The 19,729-nt window shown below is 41.2% G+C and overlaps 1 protein-coding gene across 4 annotated transcripts in view; it reads right to left on the minus strand.

Annotated features, from left to right (window-relative positions):
* Positions 1–827: 827 nt before the first annotated feature.
* LOC146991840 (glutamate receptor 2-like) overlaps positions 828–19,729 on the minus strand; it is a 45,514-nt gene continuing 26,612 nt past the window's right edge. The window contains exons 17-20 of one of the 4 annotated variants that reach the window (XM_085779595.1): positions 12,760–12,874; positions 7,895–8,029; positions 5,204–5,379; positions 1,324–1,563 (exon numbers count right to left, since the gene is read on the minus strand). In XM_085779595.1, coding sequence (XP_085635721.1) covers positions 5,209–5,379; positions 7,895–8,029; positions 12,760–12,874 — 421 coding nt within the window. In that variant the 3' untranslated portion in view covers positions 1,324–1,563; positions 5,204–5,208. Of the gene's footprint in view, positions 1,564–5,203; positions 5,380–7,894; positions 8,030–12,759; positions 12,875–13,596; positions 13,712–19,729 lie in introns of all 4 variants that reach the window. The other 3 variants (XM_085779586.1, XM_085779604.1, XM_085779614.1) reach the window with 3 other exon arrangements.

Genomic DNA, 19,729 nt, shown 5'->3' on the forward strand with positions numbered 1-19,729 from the left:
TAATTAGCCGTGTTACTCTTAACTACAGGTGGCTGCGAGTGTTGCTGCGCTATCACTCCGGGGTGCCCTGCAGTGCTGTCACTAAAGGCATCCACTACTGCAGACTCTAACAGAGAGCTGCTGTTGTAACAGTGCACAGTAAGTTCTCCTTCACCCAGAAACACACAGAACACGGCCACTGCACTTCGTCCTTCAGACCAGTTCTGACTGACCCCCAATGGGGCCGTGTGTCCATGTTTAACATGACCGACACAGGCGACTGGCATAGTCATTATAGCACACTTGAAAAAAACAAAAAACAAAACTGAATCCTCATCTGTAAAAATGTCTGAAACTGACCTGAAATCAGATCTAGTTATGAAACCTGTTGTGTTCAGGTCTCGACCCCAGCCAGATTAGCTGAACCATGACGTCACCACAGTTGACACTTCCTTTATTAACCACCAGGGGTCACTAGTGTTGCTCCTTGGATTGAGTACCAACAAACACTGAAAGGGACTAAATCCAGACCCATCCAAGTGAAAAATGTACTGTGTGTTGTCTCGACCCAGTGACTCATTTTAGTGCATTTGTGTGGTGTTTCTGATGTGACCACTAGGCACCGCCAAACCCCCAAATCCTCATTATTTTCTATTTACGTACATGTTGACAGTAGACACATTCACAGACTTTTTTTCTGATGTCCATCCCTGTGTATAGTGTCTATCTGTTTGTGTGTGTGTATGTGTATTTGTATGTGTATGTGTGTGTGTGTGTGTGTGTGTGTGCCAGTCCATGCATCTAAGGTCTGGTAAAAGTCTCTACTAATTAGGGATTTTCAGGCAGACAAAAGGAAAAACAATCAGGAATAATAACATCATTATCATTATCTGCTATCACAATTACTATTATTTCATGGATGTGATTTTTCAAAATGTCAGTTTTTGTTCGTAGCACTTGCACTCACTTTATACCCATAATTCCTGATCACATCCCAGGTTAATGTTGTTATTACGTTAACGACAGCATTGCTGTTGTCCTAATTTTCTATACAAGATGAGCCTCCATGGCAAAAAATCTACTAAACAATGATGCTTGTTGGATTAGAAAACTGTTCCCTGTGCTTGTGTTTCATGAATTTGTACATGAGTAGCCATCACTCGCTGATGGTCAAGAGATTCACTCAATAGTTGGTCAGGTCTTTGCTGACGCCAAACAGCCAAGTGTTGGGCAGACGACATCTGTCCAGTCTTTATAGGCTAGATGTAGAGAGCGAGATTAGGAGTCCTCAGAGAGATGTGATTGGCTAAACTCCAGATTGAAAATCAGGGCTGATGGCTTTGGTGATGGTGATGTGTCACCGAGGGAGATGACAAGCGTTTCCATTTACTTTCAGAGGGGAAAGAACGATGTGTCTGGACTGGCTGTAAGGCACTGACTCAGGTGTGGTCAGGAGAGATCAGTCATGCTGAGGCTCATGGGTAATCCTGGACGGAGGTAAGCCACCGGGACACGGCCATTCTCACTGGTCGATCCTGTGATGGACAGACGAGCTTTGGAGCGCATTGCATCTGTGAATTTCATCTGCACAAGGGAAAAAAAAATATTAAGCACATTTAAGTCATCACAGCAGACAGACAGCTGCTACAGCTGGAAACTAACCCTAGTGTGGAACTTAGTGTTATTTACTTCCTGTCTGAGAGTGATACCAGGACATTAATGAGGAAATGTAACATGATTTCAGGGAGGCTGGTTCAAAATGAAAAATGGTAGATACATTTTATTGTTTTTCATCATAATAGAAAATACCTGGAACTCCAATGGGAAATCCAGGACACATCACAATTTTATTAAACAACTCTTTTTTGAGCAATGAATCTGTTAATGTGAAAATGATTTGGCAGACAGACTTTGATTGAAATGAATGGTCTAATATTGTAGCTGGGTGTGGTAAATATGTGAGAAGCAACGGGATAGCTCACACAATATAAAGCATTGTGTAGATACTATCATACGCCACATAGACTGCACAGGATGAAGTTATTTAATAGTAACCTGTGTTGGAAATGTAAAACTCGTGTTGAAATAGGAACCTTCCTACATTGTGTTTGGATCCAGGTTACTCGACACATGGAGTTCATCATGTATAAATCTTAATCTATGCATGTTTATGATGGAGAGGTAGAGAAAGTGAGAGAGAGAGAGAGAGAGAGAGAGAGCGCACGAGAGAGATAGAGAGATAGACAGAGACAAACATAAAATAATAATAATAATACACAACAAAATTTCCTGAAGCCAATGAAAGCATGACAAGCATTAGTTAATGAATAAATGGAGGATTATTGGCTTGTGTTTGTATGTCCCAATCTGTAATGTGTGAACTCTGGCCTGGAGGCAGGATGTTCCTCTTTGTTAGGTCCTTATTAAGGACCTGTTTCTATTGAGACTGATGCTGCAACAGAATAATCAAAAACAAAATACGATGATGATGAAGTTCTGTTCACTAAAGGAGAAAATGTGCAATACACCTATAGGAGCTTCAGGATATCACGTCTCTGTGTGGCCCTACTAAAGACCTGTGGTGACAGAGACCCACTGGTCTGAGTGGTTCTTAACCTGCCGATCTCTTGGATTTTCACACACAACAGCTTTTAGACTTTTTCTTCCAAATGGAGCATCAACAAAAGCATCCAGTGTGCAGCAGCTTTGTGTTGATGCGAGAGGTCAGAGGAGAATGGAGCTAAGTCCTACAGTCACTCAGATAATCATCTCTATTACTGTGCTAAGAGGAAAAGCTTCGGCATGAACAACTTTGACAAGTTCCACGTCCACCAAGAACAGAGACCTGAGGTTGTAGTGGACACAGGCTCACCAAAATTGGAAAACTGGAGACCTAGTCTAATGGCAGCAGATGGTATGGTCTGAGAGTCTGAATCCAAGGACCAACCTGACTTTTATCAACAGTCCAGGTTGCTGATGGTGGTGTGATGGCATGAGGAACGAAATATTCTTCTTAATCAATCTAACAAACTAACCCTGGTCATGATGTGACGGTCTATCTGAGCATTGATGCTGACCAGCCTCATCCTTTCATGACTGCAGTTCACCACCTTTTAATCGCTACTTCCAGAGGGACAATACTGCATATCAAACAGTTTTTTTTTTGTTTTAAAGAAAATAAGCAATTCACATGTGACCTAAACTCAGAAGTCTGAGTTGCTCCATACCACTGACAGATTGACCAAAGCCAATCATCCATCTTGATCTAAAAGGAAATAGAGGCCATAACCAGGACTCCCAGTCAGACACAGGTTCATAGTTGCTTAGGTATACTCCAGGCCATTTCCTCAATTACCCCATATAACATGCCAGAGAGCCTCCTGTTTACCCTCCAACAAGTGTCAAAGACAAAGACACAATGCACAGCTCTGGCTCTACCAATGCTCTCCATGTCGACAAGCTTTCTCTTGGTTCGAACTTACAAAGAAAAAACATTCTCTGACCTCTTAAGCTGTGTCGCCAGGTTGATTCTCACGTAATGAAACACTGAACTAACTCGCAGTATCTCACTGAATCTAGTGTTCTTAGCAAGGGGAACAACATACAAACGTAGCAATGACTATGGATCCTGAAATGTAAATGTGCAGAAATACAGTTGGTCACCAAAGGTCATCTGCCTTTGAGACAACTTCACTTAGGCCACACAGGACTGTGATAACTCATACTCTACGTGTTGCACTAACTAAGTCAGCTAAAAGGCAGCAGTGATATTCACCACTGTAATGCAGTGCTGTTGCACTCACCCAGGTGTCCAGTGTTTGATGATGCTACCAGTCCAAACCACTCCATCTTTTAAATGAGGTTATGGGGCAGTCTAAAGAAAAGCTGGCATTAAAACAGATGAGAGTGATTGGCCAAAGAGGATGATTGGCTTGAAAGTAAGAAAGGAGTAGCAGAAACTTGGCAGGGACTGAGGACCAGGGATGGAAAAACGTAAAAGGAATACGGGAAATGGGGGGGTATAGGGGGAGTGAAGGAAGGAGGAGTGCAGAGAGGGTAGGAGGAGGAGGAGGGGTAAAGAGGAGAGTGAGTAGGCTTTTGGGTAATGAGTGAACAGAGGAACAGAGGTATCACAGCCATATACAGTTTTAACCAATTGTCCATTGTTAATTTAGACTCTGTTGTGTTTATTATGGTCTCCATGGTACCACTGTTTATCAAGAACAATTTCTGCATTCACATCATGCACTGATTACACAGTACATCATATTGGCAACATTTGTGTCAGTGTTGTGAGTTAATTAGCAAAGAGTTGTTGCACAGTGACATTAATGGATCAATCTAATCAATATCCTGGTGTGACAGGTTCATTTGCAGGTTTCATTTCAGAATAGGTTACATCATTGTAGTAGTATTCATACTATCACTCCCTTGTGAATATTTCAGAGAACATTTGCCCAACAAAGTGCTGCAGGGATGATTTTTATTGTATGGCAACTCTGGATGTAAGTGTCACACTGGTCCCCTTCACTAAAACCCAATGCTATTTTCTAAAAGGCTATAAATTAGCCATGGTCACAAGACTTTAATATCTCTGCCACTATATAGTTAATGATCCATTGTAAAAGTGTGGGTATACTATACACAATAAGGCTGTAAAGGTGAACTGGTGGGCAGATTGATTGATTGGAGACCTTATCAACAGACATATAAGATTAAATATATCTGCACTTGGTATTTACTGACACATGTTATGTCACCATAAAACATGAAAATGTCTTGAGCTTGTGTTTATACAGACCTTAGTCCAGTCATCCAACCAAAAACAGACAAAATATGCAACTAATTTCCAAATTTCAGGACTCATCCCTTGAGCACTGTATGTATGTATTTGTTGCTGTTTTAAATGGTCGAATGTGACGTTTGATTGATGATAATGTTTGATTGACGGTGACATTAGATTGACAGCGATGTTTGACTGATGATATCTGATTGATGGAAGCTGAACAGCAAGTGACAAGTCAACAGCATGAGGCAAGTGAATATTTTGATTAGTGAAAATCAGTTTACCACTGAAGCTGCTGCGTGCCGCCATGATGTCAATGCAGTTATTGTTTGATGATATGAATTAAAAATCAATTACCAATTAAAAGTTAATCGCCTTAAACATTATTTATGACTGTGAAGTGAAGGAAGTTGTAGCCATCAATCATCACTCTCCTACCCGTGTTAGATCTTGACGCTCTCAATGCCGTAAACGTTGTAGCCCTCTTTATAGGTGGCGTAGTTTGGCTGGTGACTGGGGGACAGCAGGTTGAAGTTGGGGACATGTTGCGGAGAAGACAGAGTGTGTGTGTAGTTCCCTGTGTGCTGGGGGGACGACAAGGTGTTGGCTGCCACCTTTATAACAAAAATAAAGTCATTGTTACTACTATACCGGTCCTGCTAATGTAACAATGATGAACTCTTTAGCTGTGTGACTGTTACTGATTCCAGTGACAACAAGAGTGTGTGAGAACCAGTGACAGTCCCAACAGTAGACACACACACATGCACACGCACGAGAGAGAGAGAGAAAGAGAGAGAGAGAGAGAGAGAGAGAGAGAGAGAGAATATAAGATGAAAGTTACACAGTGATGGTGAAGAGAAGTTCTTGTTTCTTAAGTTTTACCTCCCAGGTGACAGCTGTTGAGCACATCTGCCTGCTAGCCCAGTGGCAGCGCACCAGACCAGTGTTTGTCATTGAAGGTGACCGGCGGGCCAACGTGAGCCTGATTGGACCCCCAATGACAGACCTGGCCTCAATAGTGAGCTGCTCAGCACCCATGCACGACTCAGAAGGATTTCTCAGTCGATGTGTTTCAAAGAGGCCTATTCCTTCAAGTGTCTCAGCTGATTCTAGTCTGAAACTATTTACCATGGGAAACAAAACCAGTGACGACTGCCCCCAACAACCACTGGGACACCTCAGCCACCAGGGTAGTTAGTAATTCAGTCAATTCAATGAGAGACATCAAACAGCAGGACATAAAGACACAAGGAAAGCAAATGGGTCGAAGTAGCAATCGTTTTTGAACCTCAGCTCTTGTCCCCCTGCACAGATAAGCAGTTGTAGCCTAGTGATTAATGGTGTAAGTGTGTGATCACATATCTACGGACTGACTCTTGCTGGTAGCAGCTCCCTCCAATCTGCAACTAATGCTGTGCACAAGCTCTTTTACTTCACACTGTTCTGGGTTTATCATAATAAGCCTAAGTGATATTCCTGTAGTGCAAGAAGATGTTGCATTTCTTAGACGGCTCATTGACCTTCAGGGAACCAGAAAACATACATTTGAAGCTCAGAATCTTTCTGTCAAAGGTGTATGTGATGTTCTCTACAAAGTATAAACAAGTTCACAAACTATTAAATAAAGAGTGAAAATCAACAGTGAATTTTTTAATGTTTCTTTTTTCCCCATGGAAGCCGGGATGTGTTTCCAAGAGGTGTTTCAGATAGATGATGCAAAGGTTCATCACAATTCTTTCAGTCATTCAACTTCATGGTTTAATGATCCTGGTTTAATTACCCCTGTGCCAGTCTCTGAGTCTTGCTGTCTATAGTTTTCAAGCCACACTTACCTCTTTTGTTTGGCTTTCCTGCATTTCGCCAACCACTGTCAATCACTGACCCATTAAAACAAATAGGGTATTCCCATACTTTATCAATTTGTAGAGATGGCACTGGGACTACCAACATCAAGAGTCTCAGTCAGGTGTTGGGTTGGACCAGCTTCACTGTTTCAAGTCCCTGAACTCTACCACCATGAGCCCCTCCCCACCACATGTTACAGTAATGACACCTGGTGCCTTTCTGAAAACTTCAGAGGTGTGTGCTACAAGAGGGACAGAGCAATCTCTAGAGACATCAGCAGAGTCTGGAGGGAGATCTCAATATTAATTAAATAAAAGTCGTCTCATCTTTCCTTGTTCTTTTTTCACTTACATGAACTATTCTGGACCTTTTTGAAATTCAACTTGAACGTGGAACACATTTTTTCTGTTATTAATGTCATTTATATTAGTGTATATAAGAAATTATTGCCATCTTAGCTGATAATTTTAATGGACTTGATGGTTTTGAAATTCAAATGACACTTAGACCTAAGTTCTCATAAGAAATATGTCTTTTAAGATGATGGGGAAATTTGACAATCATAATGGTTTCAGTGGAAATAGTTCACAAGAGAGAAGCTATGTTTAAAGTAAAAACAAACTTTACTAAAGTATTTTAAGTTAAATATATATCAATCCACATTTACATTCATTGTATGATTTTATCTGAAGAGTAAAAACAATTAATCACAGCAAATTTTGCATTAATTAGCTCATTTTTTCATCAGTGGATCTCACTAATAACTAACACTGAGGCAGCAGAGACCTACAGTACATTTATCTTCCTCGAGGAAATGTATGGAAACACCATAAATAACTTTAGATTACCAGCGGGCAGGAACAAAACTGTTCTCCTACGGACGATGATGGACAGAGGACAGTGAACAGGTGTTCTGGGATACCTGGAAACCAACGGCCCACACATGATAACACCGAGTGTATCATTGAGACACTTGTGGCGATATGGGACTGTTCTAGACACCGACTGAAGCAGAAATGTTTGTGAATGATGACGTTTGACAGAGAAGAAGACAGGCCTCGCTGACTCTGTATCTCCAGCCAGTTGGATTGAATTTCACACATAATGAAATATTTATGAAATACAGTATAATGTGAAGCACACATCACATGAACCAAAAATGATTTAGCTTTTCTTGTCTTTTGACGCATCACACAAATTCAGACGAGTGAGAAGATTTCATATTAATAACACTATAATAGTAATTATGTTTAAAACAGAGAGTGAAACAGATGTTGTTACCTTCATTTTTTTGGCCTCAGCCCGACTCTTGTAGCAGAACTCCACCAGAGCCACCATCATGGCCAGACCCAGACCTCCAACCAGGATGTAGAAGACCCCTGCTACATTACTAAGAGATAGAGCGCTGGTCTTCTCCTAGTACACACATATCCACACACACACACACACACACACACACACACACAGGGCAAGAGAGAGAGCAGCCACCCAGAGAGAAAAGGAGTTAGTGCTCAAATTAAACTGTCACCTGTTCACACCTGTACAACAGACTAATACAACTACACTAAACCTAAGCTGCACACATTTAAAGTACGATTGCTCATTTACTGTGTACACTTATATATCTGTATTTATATATATTATATGTTTGCCAACAGAGATCATGTGATAAATTATGTAATACATTCACTACATATGCACATAACTACATTTTATACACACATATATATATAATGTATATATGGTGTATACACATACTATATACTATATACACTATATATATACACACTAACGGTAGTCAAAGATTTTACAACACCTCCATTTTTCCAGCTTTAAAGATACACAACTAAAATGTCTCTCAGTGTTTCTGAAATTAAAAACAAATGAAAAAAACAAGAATAATGTGGTTTATATTTAAAGAATATGCTGCTCCAGTCACAGCACCTCTTCTCCCCTTTGGCTGTACCTTGGCCACCTCTGCTTCCTGACAATGCAGTTATTTTGTGCATAGTTTTTTCACCTTCAGTCAGCTCTGCAGTCCCTATCCCAAACCCAACACAGTTTAGCAGTGATAGGAGAGTAGACTACTCCTTCTACTCACTGTGGCAATCTTTACACTGCTACTGGTTTTTAGCATGAACCTGTCTCTCTCTTCCTGCTTCGCCCCCCCCCTCCCTCCCTTCCTTTTATGTCCCTTGTCCAGCACCAACACCCTGTGCTGCTGAAAACCTGGAAATTTGTTTTGAGGTTTGACGTATGTGTAGGAAAACCAACTGTTCATCAATGAGGATATACTGTATATCATGAGGACATGACAGAGGGTGAATTAGATTTTAAGTGTTTTCCCCACGAAAAGGCCGTTCCTACTAGATTTATGCGATTGGGGTGGTTAATCCATTAGCATGTTTAATGGGCAATTTGAAATTGTGAACACATGAAACCAGTGAATTTTGAGAAAACTCCAATGTCACAAATTGGGCTGATATTACAAGAAATCCAAGCCTTAACATCGCTCAAAAGAAACACAGAACATTCTCAAATCTCTTCTTTTGACTAATCTAAAAACACCTTTCTATTTTATGCAAAATTGCAACGGAAACAAGGCCATGACCTTTGAATCATTTAGGGTCTTTTCACTGAGACAGGAGATGCTGATGTTTCAGTAAAAACTGGAAGAATGGGGAAGTTCTAAAACCTGCACAGACGCGTATGTGTATGTACAAATACACACAGATAGGTACGTATATATACATATGTTATGATTAGATAATATGTATGACTGTATGTATGTATAACATTGTTCCTCAGGCCTTTTACTATTTGAGTTAAGTGTTCCTCAGCAGTGCTGTTGTTCATAATAACACATTGGGCCTCAAGCAAAAAAAAAAGTTCTTGTCCTCTGAATAGAACCTGTCGAGCTGCCTTTTCTGCTTAGATGGTGAGAAAAACATCACAGATGAATAAAAGGAATTCCACCTTCAAGTCTTGTTGACAGAAATGAGATAAAACCTTCAGCAGCCTGAGATTAAGGCAAAAAAAGATTTATCAAAAAACAATAATAAAGTCTGCCAGTGATGCCATTGAAGCAGCCCTGTCCTGTGACAGAAACACTGAGGGTTGGTTCAGGCCTCCACAACTAAGATACAAAACAAATGTAGGTCTACCTAAAGCAAAGTGAACTCTGACTGATATAAATGGTGGTTGAGATACTAGGCACCATTACAGTTCTCAGGGGGTGATGACAGATTGTCAAGTCAGGATGATGCATCAAATGTTCCTGCTCCTACAGTCTGTTCTGACATGAGGCCCAATGTGTTTCCCCCCTAATGAAAGCTCCGCAATGCTAACTCTTTGAAAATGCTAGGAACCTGCATCGCTAACATCAAGTTTGTAATAAGCCCCTCCATATAACTGAAGACATCAGAACTATGAAATAATGCAGACAGCGCAGAATTGTGTAGTAAACAAAAACAAAATGTTTCAAACTTTAAATCCTTCTAAGTTGCCTCCATTACCTTTGTGACAGCTTTGTACAGTATTGTCATTATCTCAACAAGCTACATGAGATTGTGAGATTGAATTGGCAGTTTCAGTTTCAATTGGTGTTGGCGTGGTCACACTTTAATTAGTGGAATTTGTCTAACATGTTTGAGACCGTCAGGTGTGTTGCGTTGGACCTACTGGACAATTGACATTCATCATTACGTACAAACTATCAAACGCTGTGATAGAAAAGAGAAGGCTCTCATGAGGACTGACCTCTACTAGATGAGAGGGTTATTGGAGTAAACAGCCTCAAAAATAAACAATTCAGATTAGAGTCTACATGAATGCTTCACAGGGCTCAAGTAGAAACTGTTCAGAGGAGATTACATGAGTCACATACCACAACTGTGGGAGGGCAAGAATAAGCAGACACATAAGAACTGGACATTAGACCAGTGGAAATCAGTGCTTTGGTCAAGACTGGAGATCTTTGGATCTGAGACGCAGAGAAGGGGAACGAATGGTATCTGCATGTGGTTACCACTGAGCTTGGAGAAGGTGTGTGTGTGATCCCATTAGTGGGACCATCATTAGCTTTTCAATAGGACCATGAATGAACACACCACTAAGACCTAACTTAAAGGAGACATATTATGCCCCCTTTCCACAAATTAAAATAGTTCCCAGGTGTCTTAAAGGGGAATTGCCGTTTTTTACAATCTGGACCTTATTTCTAGCATAAAATACGATCATTTACTCACCCAGATAACTTTGGTGTCATTACAAGTCGTTCCAACGAAATTAGATCCAGCCGAGAGCCACGTATATCCATATAAATAACACATTATCTGCCACGAAACTCATTCATTTCACCAATATTTTGTTATGCTACGCTAGCGCTATTCCCCTACGAGTCCGGGGTTACCTGTTATCAACATCCGGGGTCTGTAGGTTGACCAACGAACCTCTGACCTGGATGATATCATCTCTATATATCATAGGGGATGATATCATCAGTGCTCAGAGATGATATCATCCAGTTCAGAGGTTGGTAGGTCAACCTACAGACCCCGGATGTTGATAACAGGTCACCCCGGACTCAGAGGGGAATAGCACTAGCGTAGCATAACAAAATATTGGTGAAATTAATGAGTTTCGCGGCAGATAATGTGTTATTTAGAGGCTGCATTGCACTGCCCCGTGTACTCACATTATATGGATATACGCGGCTCTCGGCCGGATCTAATTTCGTCGGAACGACTTGTAATGACACCAAAGTTATCTGGGTGAGTAAATGATCGTATTTTATGCGAGAAATATTTTGTAGAAAAATTGTAAAAAAACGGCAATTCCCCTTTAAAGACTTGTCTTTGACATGCTTTGGTCAAAGTACCCCAAGGAACAAACATCACAGCTCTTTCCATCCTCTCAAAACAGCCCGGTTCACAACAGCTTGTTTCACTGCCTGTCCCTTTAAATGCAAATGAGCCACTGCTTGTCCCGCCCCACCACTTCTACCGGTCCCAGGTAGGGGTGGTATTATGCAAATTCTTATCCTAGTTACATCACTGGAAGACAACTGAGGGAACAGCTGGTAAAACCACGTGGATTTCAACCTAGGGAGCCTGAACATTACAGATTTTTTTGTCAATTCTCACATTTTGGGGGCCGGAAGGCAAGACAAAGACCCAAATATATGTTAAAGAGCCTTCAAAAAGTGATATTTGCATAATATGTCCCCTTTAACCATGAAGGGGAATTCAGCATCACATGACCAGGGCTCCACTATCTCAGTCTTTGGGTTCACAACTCACCCAAACCATCCTAAACTGAGATGGTTTGGATGAGTTGTCTGCATAGAGAGAAAAAAAAAGACGCCAACAGAAGCTCAGCATACATGACGACCTTCAAACTGTTGGAGACCATTTGACAACCTCATGAAGCTAGTGGGAAAGAAAATGAACAGCTGCCATGAGCGCTAAAGGACACAACTTTCAAGAGTCTGACATCTAAAACATTTTGTTCTGTTTACACTTGTTTTGTTTACTACATAACTCCATCTGTTATTTAATAGTGTTGATGCCTTCTGCTTTGTTCTATAATGTAAGGAATAATAAAGAAAAAATACTGAATCAGCGGGTGTGTCCAACCTTTACAATAGTGCTGAATGTAGTGTGTAAATATAGTAAATGAATCTCCATCTCCACTCCACAGACGTTACCTTGACAACAGGGTTTCAGACAGACAGACGGATGGACAGACAGACAGCCTCAAGCTTGTGATAAAACAAACAGAATAAAAGAGTCTAACTCCTCATACACTGTGGATTCACTGTGTTTGAGTTCATCTTGACAAGATCTCTTCTGTTTTTCTGGACACCGCCTGTTTGTCTTCTCATCGACATTGATCTAATGATACTTACAGAACAGTGTGACAGCTGGACCTCCATGCTTTAAAGTGGGGGTTTTGTTCACATCCCTAACAGCTGTAACTAACCTGTGCTAACCAGACTGTTGAAGGACCTTACAGATACACACACACATATACACTATTGGATTACTGTGATTTCTCACTGACACATACAGAACCAAGATTACTGTGCATGTTAAATATGAGAACAGACAGTGTGTTTGGTTGATCCACAGACATATACAACTAACCTTATTGGTGGAGTCCTTGAAGCCACACTCTCCTTTATCGTACCACCACTTGTTTTTCATCTTGTCTAGGGTCCCTTGCTCATTCAGTTTCAATACGGCAAGGTTTACTGGCACTCTTCAATGGGAATAACATAAATAACATCATTATCAATGTTATCTTATGTTATTAGTGGGGCAGCGGTTCTCACACTCTGGTCTAGCAATCAAAAAAGGCCCCTGTTTGTTTGTTGGTAGCATGACTGATCAATTAAAACCACATTGACAGGAGTGGTTGGTTCATTTTGGAGAAGGGTGTTTTAAAGCAGAGATTCTCCATCTACTGTCAAATGATAAATGGCAATATGATGTTTGAGTCCCATGCTGTTTGGGGCCCCTCTGTTTGGCCGCTGAGACAAGAGGGTGAGAGATGCTGCATTGAAAAGCCTTTGTGCTCCTGCATCAGCAGCAGTTTTCCTCTGGCCACACACTTTTTTTTTTTTTATCAGCTGTTGCTACCATCTGGTGTGAGGTCACCTGACCCTGGACTAACCCCTGAAGCCTGCCCTGACCCTGACCTCAACCAAACAGGGCGCAACGCATCGGTGAAAGAAGCAGCACAGATTACAACGCCACCTGCTGGCGGTCCTGATCTGTGACTACATCTGGTTTCTGTTCATTTTTTTCTTATGTTAATATGATACAGCTACAGCTTGACCTCACTAACATCGCTGTGGCGTTGTAGCTGTGCTGCTTCTTTGCAATGTTTTTACACATAATAACCCAGTGTCACCTTTTCATGTGTGTGTGTGTGTGTGTTTGGGTGTGTTAAGGTGTGTCCGTGTGTGTGTGTGTATTAACCTTGCTCTCCCCTCCTCCGCTGCCGCATTCTCCCTTGTCATACCACCACTTGTTTTTCAGTTTGTCCAGCAGCCCCTGCTCGTTCAACTTTAACACCGCCAGGTTCACCGCATTTCTACATGAACATAGTGGCTGTTAGCAGTTCAGGTGTCATGTAAGTCTTCCTACTGGTATTCATGAAAGCAGCATCAACTCTCAGTCCTGAGCATGAACAAGAATACACACAACTGCAATGCACCACCTTCTTAGCATCAAACTCATCACTACAGTACGAGCACAGCTAGATTAGCATTAGTACATCTAAGCAGCTAGCCAAGTAATAACATATGTGAACTCATGTCTTACTGAAACTGTTGGGTTCTGAGAGCCAGTTCTTTCATCAAATCAGTATTTATCAATAAAGATCACTACAAAAATATCCACTGATCAACTTCTCATTGTTCACTGGTACTGACCATTGGTGTGTAATGTCACAGTGTGATGGTCTATGTTACTTTGCTGTTGTCTGGTCACTCAGCTCTGTGAGGTGTTTTAGTGTCCTCTGTAGCTCTGGCCTTCAGCTCTACTGGTTATGGAGACACACCGACATAAGTCCTCTGGTCACATGACTAAAACCAGGGTCCAACAGGAACAAGCCGTCAGGTAATCAGACTGAAACATCTGAGCAGAGATGAAACGGTTTCACACTAAATCACAGTAAAAAAAAAAATACCGGACGGTTAGTATTAGCATTTAAATTTTAATAATCACTCTGTTTTTGATTGCTGTGGTTAAAGCAGAAGTAAGTGATATATTTGTGTTAATATAAGTCTTAAATAGTTATATCTTCCGACAGCAATCACTTACATAGAGTGTTTGGTCTGAAACACGGGTCTCTCAGTCACTCTGCTCTGCTCTGAGCCGAAGAGAAAACATTTATCGTATCCTACAGTTTTTATCCAATGAGGAGAGAGAACGGCATGCAGGGCTGTGTGTGCAGCCAAGGAACGCCGTGAATGTGGTGACGTAGCGACGAGGACTGTTATGGTGCGTTCAAGGAAACTCGTATTTTTCCGACCGTGAAGTGGTACCAGTTCGATCTGGTACGAGTTCACCGGTCGGAAGTTACGAGTGGCCGTTATAGTGACTTTCACCGGTAAAACAGGTCGGAAAAACACGAGTGGGTTGCCTGAAACGCTACTAAGTCGTAAGTTGTGACTTGAAGCTGTAATTTACGATTTCAAAAGCCTGCCTGGAACGCAGCATTAGCGAAAACGACCGGACCACTTACTTCTGCTTTAATTATTGCTAACATCAGCAGGTTGTTTTTTTTAATTCTAGCTCAAACGTATGTCAGGGCTGTATCTCTCTCTTTCATCTCTAAGCAGTCTGCCTACAGTATGGTGTTCATGGGTTAACAGCAGCATGCCAGACAGGTGATATATCTGTTTACAGTATGTCTGTGGTGCAAGACAGACCACACGGCAGCAGAATAGCAATCCACTGTTTACAGAGTGGGCACCCTGCAGGCAAACCCAGGACTAATACTGGTCCTTGGTCCTCCGCTGAGACATGCATTAGTTTAAAAATGTTTACATGCAACAAAAAGAGTTGCTGATGACGTATTTGTGGTTTGTTATATAACTTTATGAAATGATCTGAGTCTGCGTTTTATCACTTCATTAACATTTTCAGCACCATTTTAGCAGTACTGATAAGCAACATTCAAAAGCACAATAATTTTCATACCGTTTCATCTCTACACCTGAATCAGGTAAATTCGACCCCGGCCTCTGGTTCATCACCATGTTCAGTGAGACTGTACCTGATAGAGCTGATGGCCAAACAACTAAAGAAGAGAGACTAACAATGGTTTCCCTTTCAGTCAGACTGAAGCTGCTCCACAGAGACAACATTTAAGGTTCAGGCTGAGTAAGATCAAGGAAAGGGGAAACTGTTAGGGGGGAAAGGTCAAAGGTCAAAGTTCTGGATCAGGAGTCCCTAGCAGTTAGTGGTGGGTTGTCCTAGAGCTGCATCTGTAGATTAACTATACACCAATTGGTCCCACGTGACCAAACACAGGAGCTGGTTGCACAAAGTTAGCCACTGACTGGTGCTTAATCACACTAAATAATCATTTAGTACATTTCAATAAGTATAGTAGCACCAATGGGGGGAGGGGGCTAAGGCTGTCCAATGACACACACTTGAGCCAGTAACAGAATTATGAAGAAAACTCCAGACATACACGTTAACAACTTAAACTCTGCTGTTTTTAGTCTTACTACTCCAACAGCTTAACAATAATCTCAGACATAACCTACTACTAGACTAAAAACAACACTAGTACCTTTTTAGTTTTGGTACTGTCTTTATACTATGGTGTCGTCTCTCTCATGAGCAAGTACGACTGGTACTAAGAGTGCACTGTCGTCCATTCCTTTTAATTATACTAATGAATGACATGACGGATGTCAGAGGTTAAATATCTCGAGGACAGCAGGGGACTTACACTGTGATCTGTGATATAATGCCTCCTTTTTCTAACCTCATTCTGTGTTTAGTGCATCATCTCACAAAGCTCATTACACCAGTTATAAACATACTGAGGACTCCACTGCCTTCATGCAACCATGGTCACCTCATTGTTAGATATCTGTTTAAGGGGAATGATCCACACCAAGAGCAATAAGTGAGCAATCAGTGATTCAAATCCAGACTGTCTCTATGCTAGATTCAGTCTGTAGGTGCCCCACAGTGGATCTAGTTTTTCACTCACCACCTGCTCAGTTAAGGAACAAAGCTCCTGTGTGGGATCTGCATGTACATGTCTAAGCATCACAGCTGGATTCAGAACGGCGATCCCAATGGAGATCAGAGTTCATAACTTCGGTTTACAGCTGTAACGTCTCACAGACTGCTCCACTAGGAGCACGTGCCCTGTGGATGAAGGGATGTCTCAGGAGCAACTCTGCACAGGCAGTGCTGGAAACCTGCACATTAGGCTGTGTCACAGTCTGGTGTCTGGCGGATTGTAACCGTATCTGCCACAGTAGTGAGGTTAGAGAAAGAGATTTGGGTTACTTAGTATAATAATTCTGTATAATGAGAACACAACATCATGTCTAAGAGGTTTAGGCTTCAAAAACTACATTAGTTTTCATTCTTGTACCAGATCTAAGCCTAAATATGTAACTAGTCTAATATTTGTGCAACCAGCCCACTGGTTTGTTTTAATGGGTCTTTTTCTTATCAAGACGTGGATCTCTGCATCCTTTTAAGAGCCAACCAACAAACAGCCAACCTTGTGTATTATGTTGATCAATGGAGGCTAATGTTTCAATGATATAAAAACCTCTATCATATGATGTGCTGTACAAATATTACTGATGATTGCAAATACAGAACAATATCAGAAATCATTGCTGAACATCCATCTGTCACCTACTTATACCACTTATCCTGGTTGTGTGTGTGTGGTGGGTGTATGTGGTGTGCATATGTGCGAGAGTGTGGGTGTATGTGTGAGTGGGGTAGGTGGTGGGGGGAAGGGGAGGGAGGGGGTCGAGGTGGGGGGCATAGAATGATCAGGGTACACCTGAACAGGTGGTCAATGTGTCACAGGGCGTCTTGTTGTTATATCACTGTGTTGATTTGAATCAGACATTCCTGAAAAATTAGCAGTAGCAATAGCAGTTAAATTTAGCGTTGTTTTTTGTTTTTTTTATGAACTGAACCCAACATTGAATAAACTTTGACCGCAGCTGTGGTAACATGAAAAAAAACAAACACATTAAACACATTAAATGACAACATTGAGGTCATGCTAGGAGCAGAGACATTGGCCAGGTGGAGGACCATGTTTGTATTCAATGAATACTTCAACCACACTGAAATAATATTGTAGGATATTAATATGTCTCTGGTTCTACCATGGTATAGTACCACAACAGCAGTCATACAGTACAGCAGGTTAAAGGTCAGACTTAAAGCTCCATTAAGTGATATTTTTGTTTTCAAACCAGTTTAAGTGAATTAAAAGGTTTGACAGCAAAGAGCCACCACCCTGCTATGTAACTTCTCTAAACTCGTTGCCTGGTTCTTCACTCCATCCCAACGGTTCTCACTTTGATGCCACACTGACTCACTTTATCTCTTCTATCTGTCCTGGTTCTGAAGAAAAGGAGATCAAACATTCACATAGACAATAAACCCTTAAAAACACAGAGATGCGAGTCTTGCCACATTCAATTTGGCATCAACATCATTCAATCCAGTGGCCAATAGGGATTCTGATGCTGAAAATGGCCAATCAGAGGAGCAGAGATGTCAGATAGTGAGCAATGAAATATTCTGAGTGTGTAGAGAGGGTTGAGCGTGCACTTATTATATACTGTATACCCCCTGCTCGGGCAAACCCTGTTGTGCTCACAGCAGAAATCGTCCCTTGTGAAGATACTTTTCCTCTTGTGAGCCGATCTGTTCTATTCTGTGTGCTCATGTCACACACGTGCATTGTTTTTATGTGTGTGACTTGAGAATACTTTAATCGCACACTCCTGTATGTGAGTATTGAGAACTCATATGCATTAAGGAACTAGAGGCGTGACATTTAGGCCTCAGGCAGGCTTTTACACAGACTGTGTTACAGCTGTGCCCAAGTAACAGGTGTGTGTTTTCAGCTGGTAAACCTGGTCTCACAACAATAGGGAACGAGGCAGATGTGGACGCTGACAGATACAGTAACAGTCCTCGGCATCTCCACAAGTTCTGTGTTTCTCTGTAGCCATTCAGCTCTGCCCACTTTTGTGATCACATCTAAGTCCCTCTGGTGACTAAATGCTGTCAACATATACCGGCTCACTGGGGGATATATGTCACAACTAATCTCTTCTGCTCCAAGTGGGCAGCTGGAGCACTGGCATGCAGTACTAGTCTCAGTGCCCCGTGGTTATTTGATAAAGAGGACTCTGTTTTAGATGATAGATCTACTATAAACTTGATTAGTCACTATACTGGAGGATATATGACCCATTACTGAGTTGCTACTGTGTGACTATTTTAAAACGAAAATCATCACTTAATGCTGCTTTAGCTTTATATTTGGCAAATTCAGTAACGTATAATTTAACACATTGTGCAAAAAATAGTTACCATACAGAACCAACATACGAGACTGATAACACAGTGACACACACACACGCAATCACACACACACACACACACACACATACACACACACACACACACACACACACACACACACACACACACACACACACACACACACACACACACACACACACACAGATCCAAAAAGAGGGGGTGGTCTCTGCTCTCAGTGTCTGACTGTTTAATTACACACCTGCTGCAGAACCATCAGGGAGGAGGATGCTCATTGGCCACTGATTTCACGCTTCTATTTAAAGCTTAATATTAAATATGACGACTTGACTTAAGTTAAGGATATGAACCCTTTCCTTATTAAAATGTATAAAACAACTAACTGTGGTCTGTGGTCAGCGCTCCATTTCTGTGGTGGACTTTCAGTGACATCAAATCTTTTATGATCATGTGTCAGTGTTGTTTTTGTCTGACAGATGTTCAACATTGACTTTTGTCCAGTACAGCCTCATTGTTAGGATTCACCTTTTTCACCTGGACAGTTTTCATCTATATATTTGAACCAGATGTTGTTAAATAGAGTTATGTGTATTTACATTCTGGGAAAGTGGTCGCAGACTTTTGAAACCACCTACAGTATATTTATATGTAGCTGGTTATGATGTCACTGAAAATCACCTGAAAAGAGCAGGAAGATGTTATTGAATGAAGCCTTGTTGTGTTACAGCTTGTCTCAAAAATTCCTCTCCTTGTTAAATATCTATTAAACTGTTGCAAAAACCCAGTCAGTAATACTGCACAGTGGGTCTCAATTCTGTTTTATTCATAGTTTTACATATTTATCTTTTGTCTTGGTATCTATATCTTATTTATGGGACTGAAAATGAAATACAATAAAAACTACTTTCTGTAGTGCTGTTCAGTTAATTGGAAGTGTATTAGTTAAAAACTGACTGACTAAAGTCTTAGATGTACTAGATGTAAAGAACAGTCTGCCTGTTTCTTTGATTAGGAGACGCAGTGCATTTGT

This window comes from Trachurus japonicus, chromosome 1 (assembly GCF_045865225.1).
Source record: "Trachurus japonicus isolate A0001 chromosome 1, Traja_1.0".
Taxonomy (NCBI): Eukaryota; Metazoa; Chordata; class Actinopteri; order Carangiformes; family Carangidae; genus Trachurus; species Trachurus japonicus.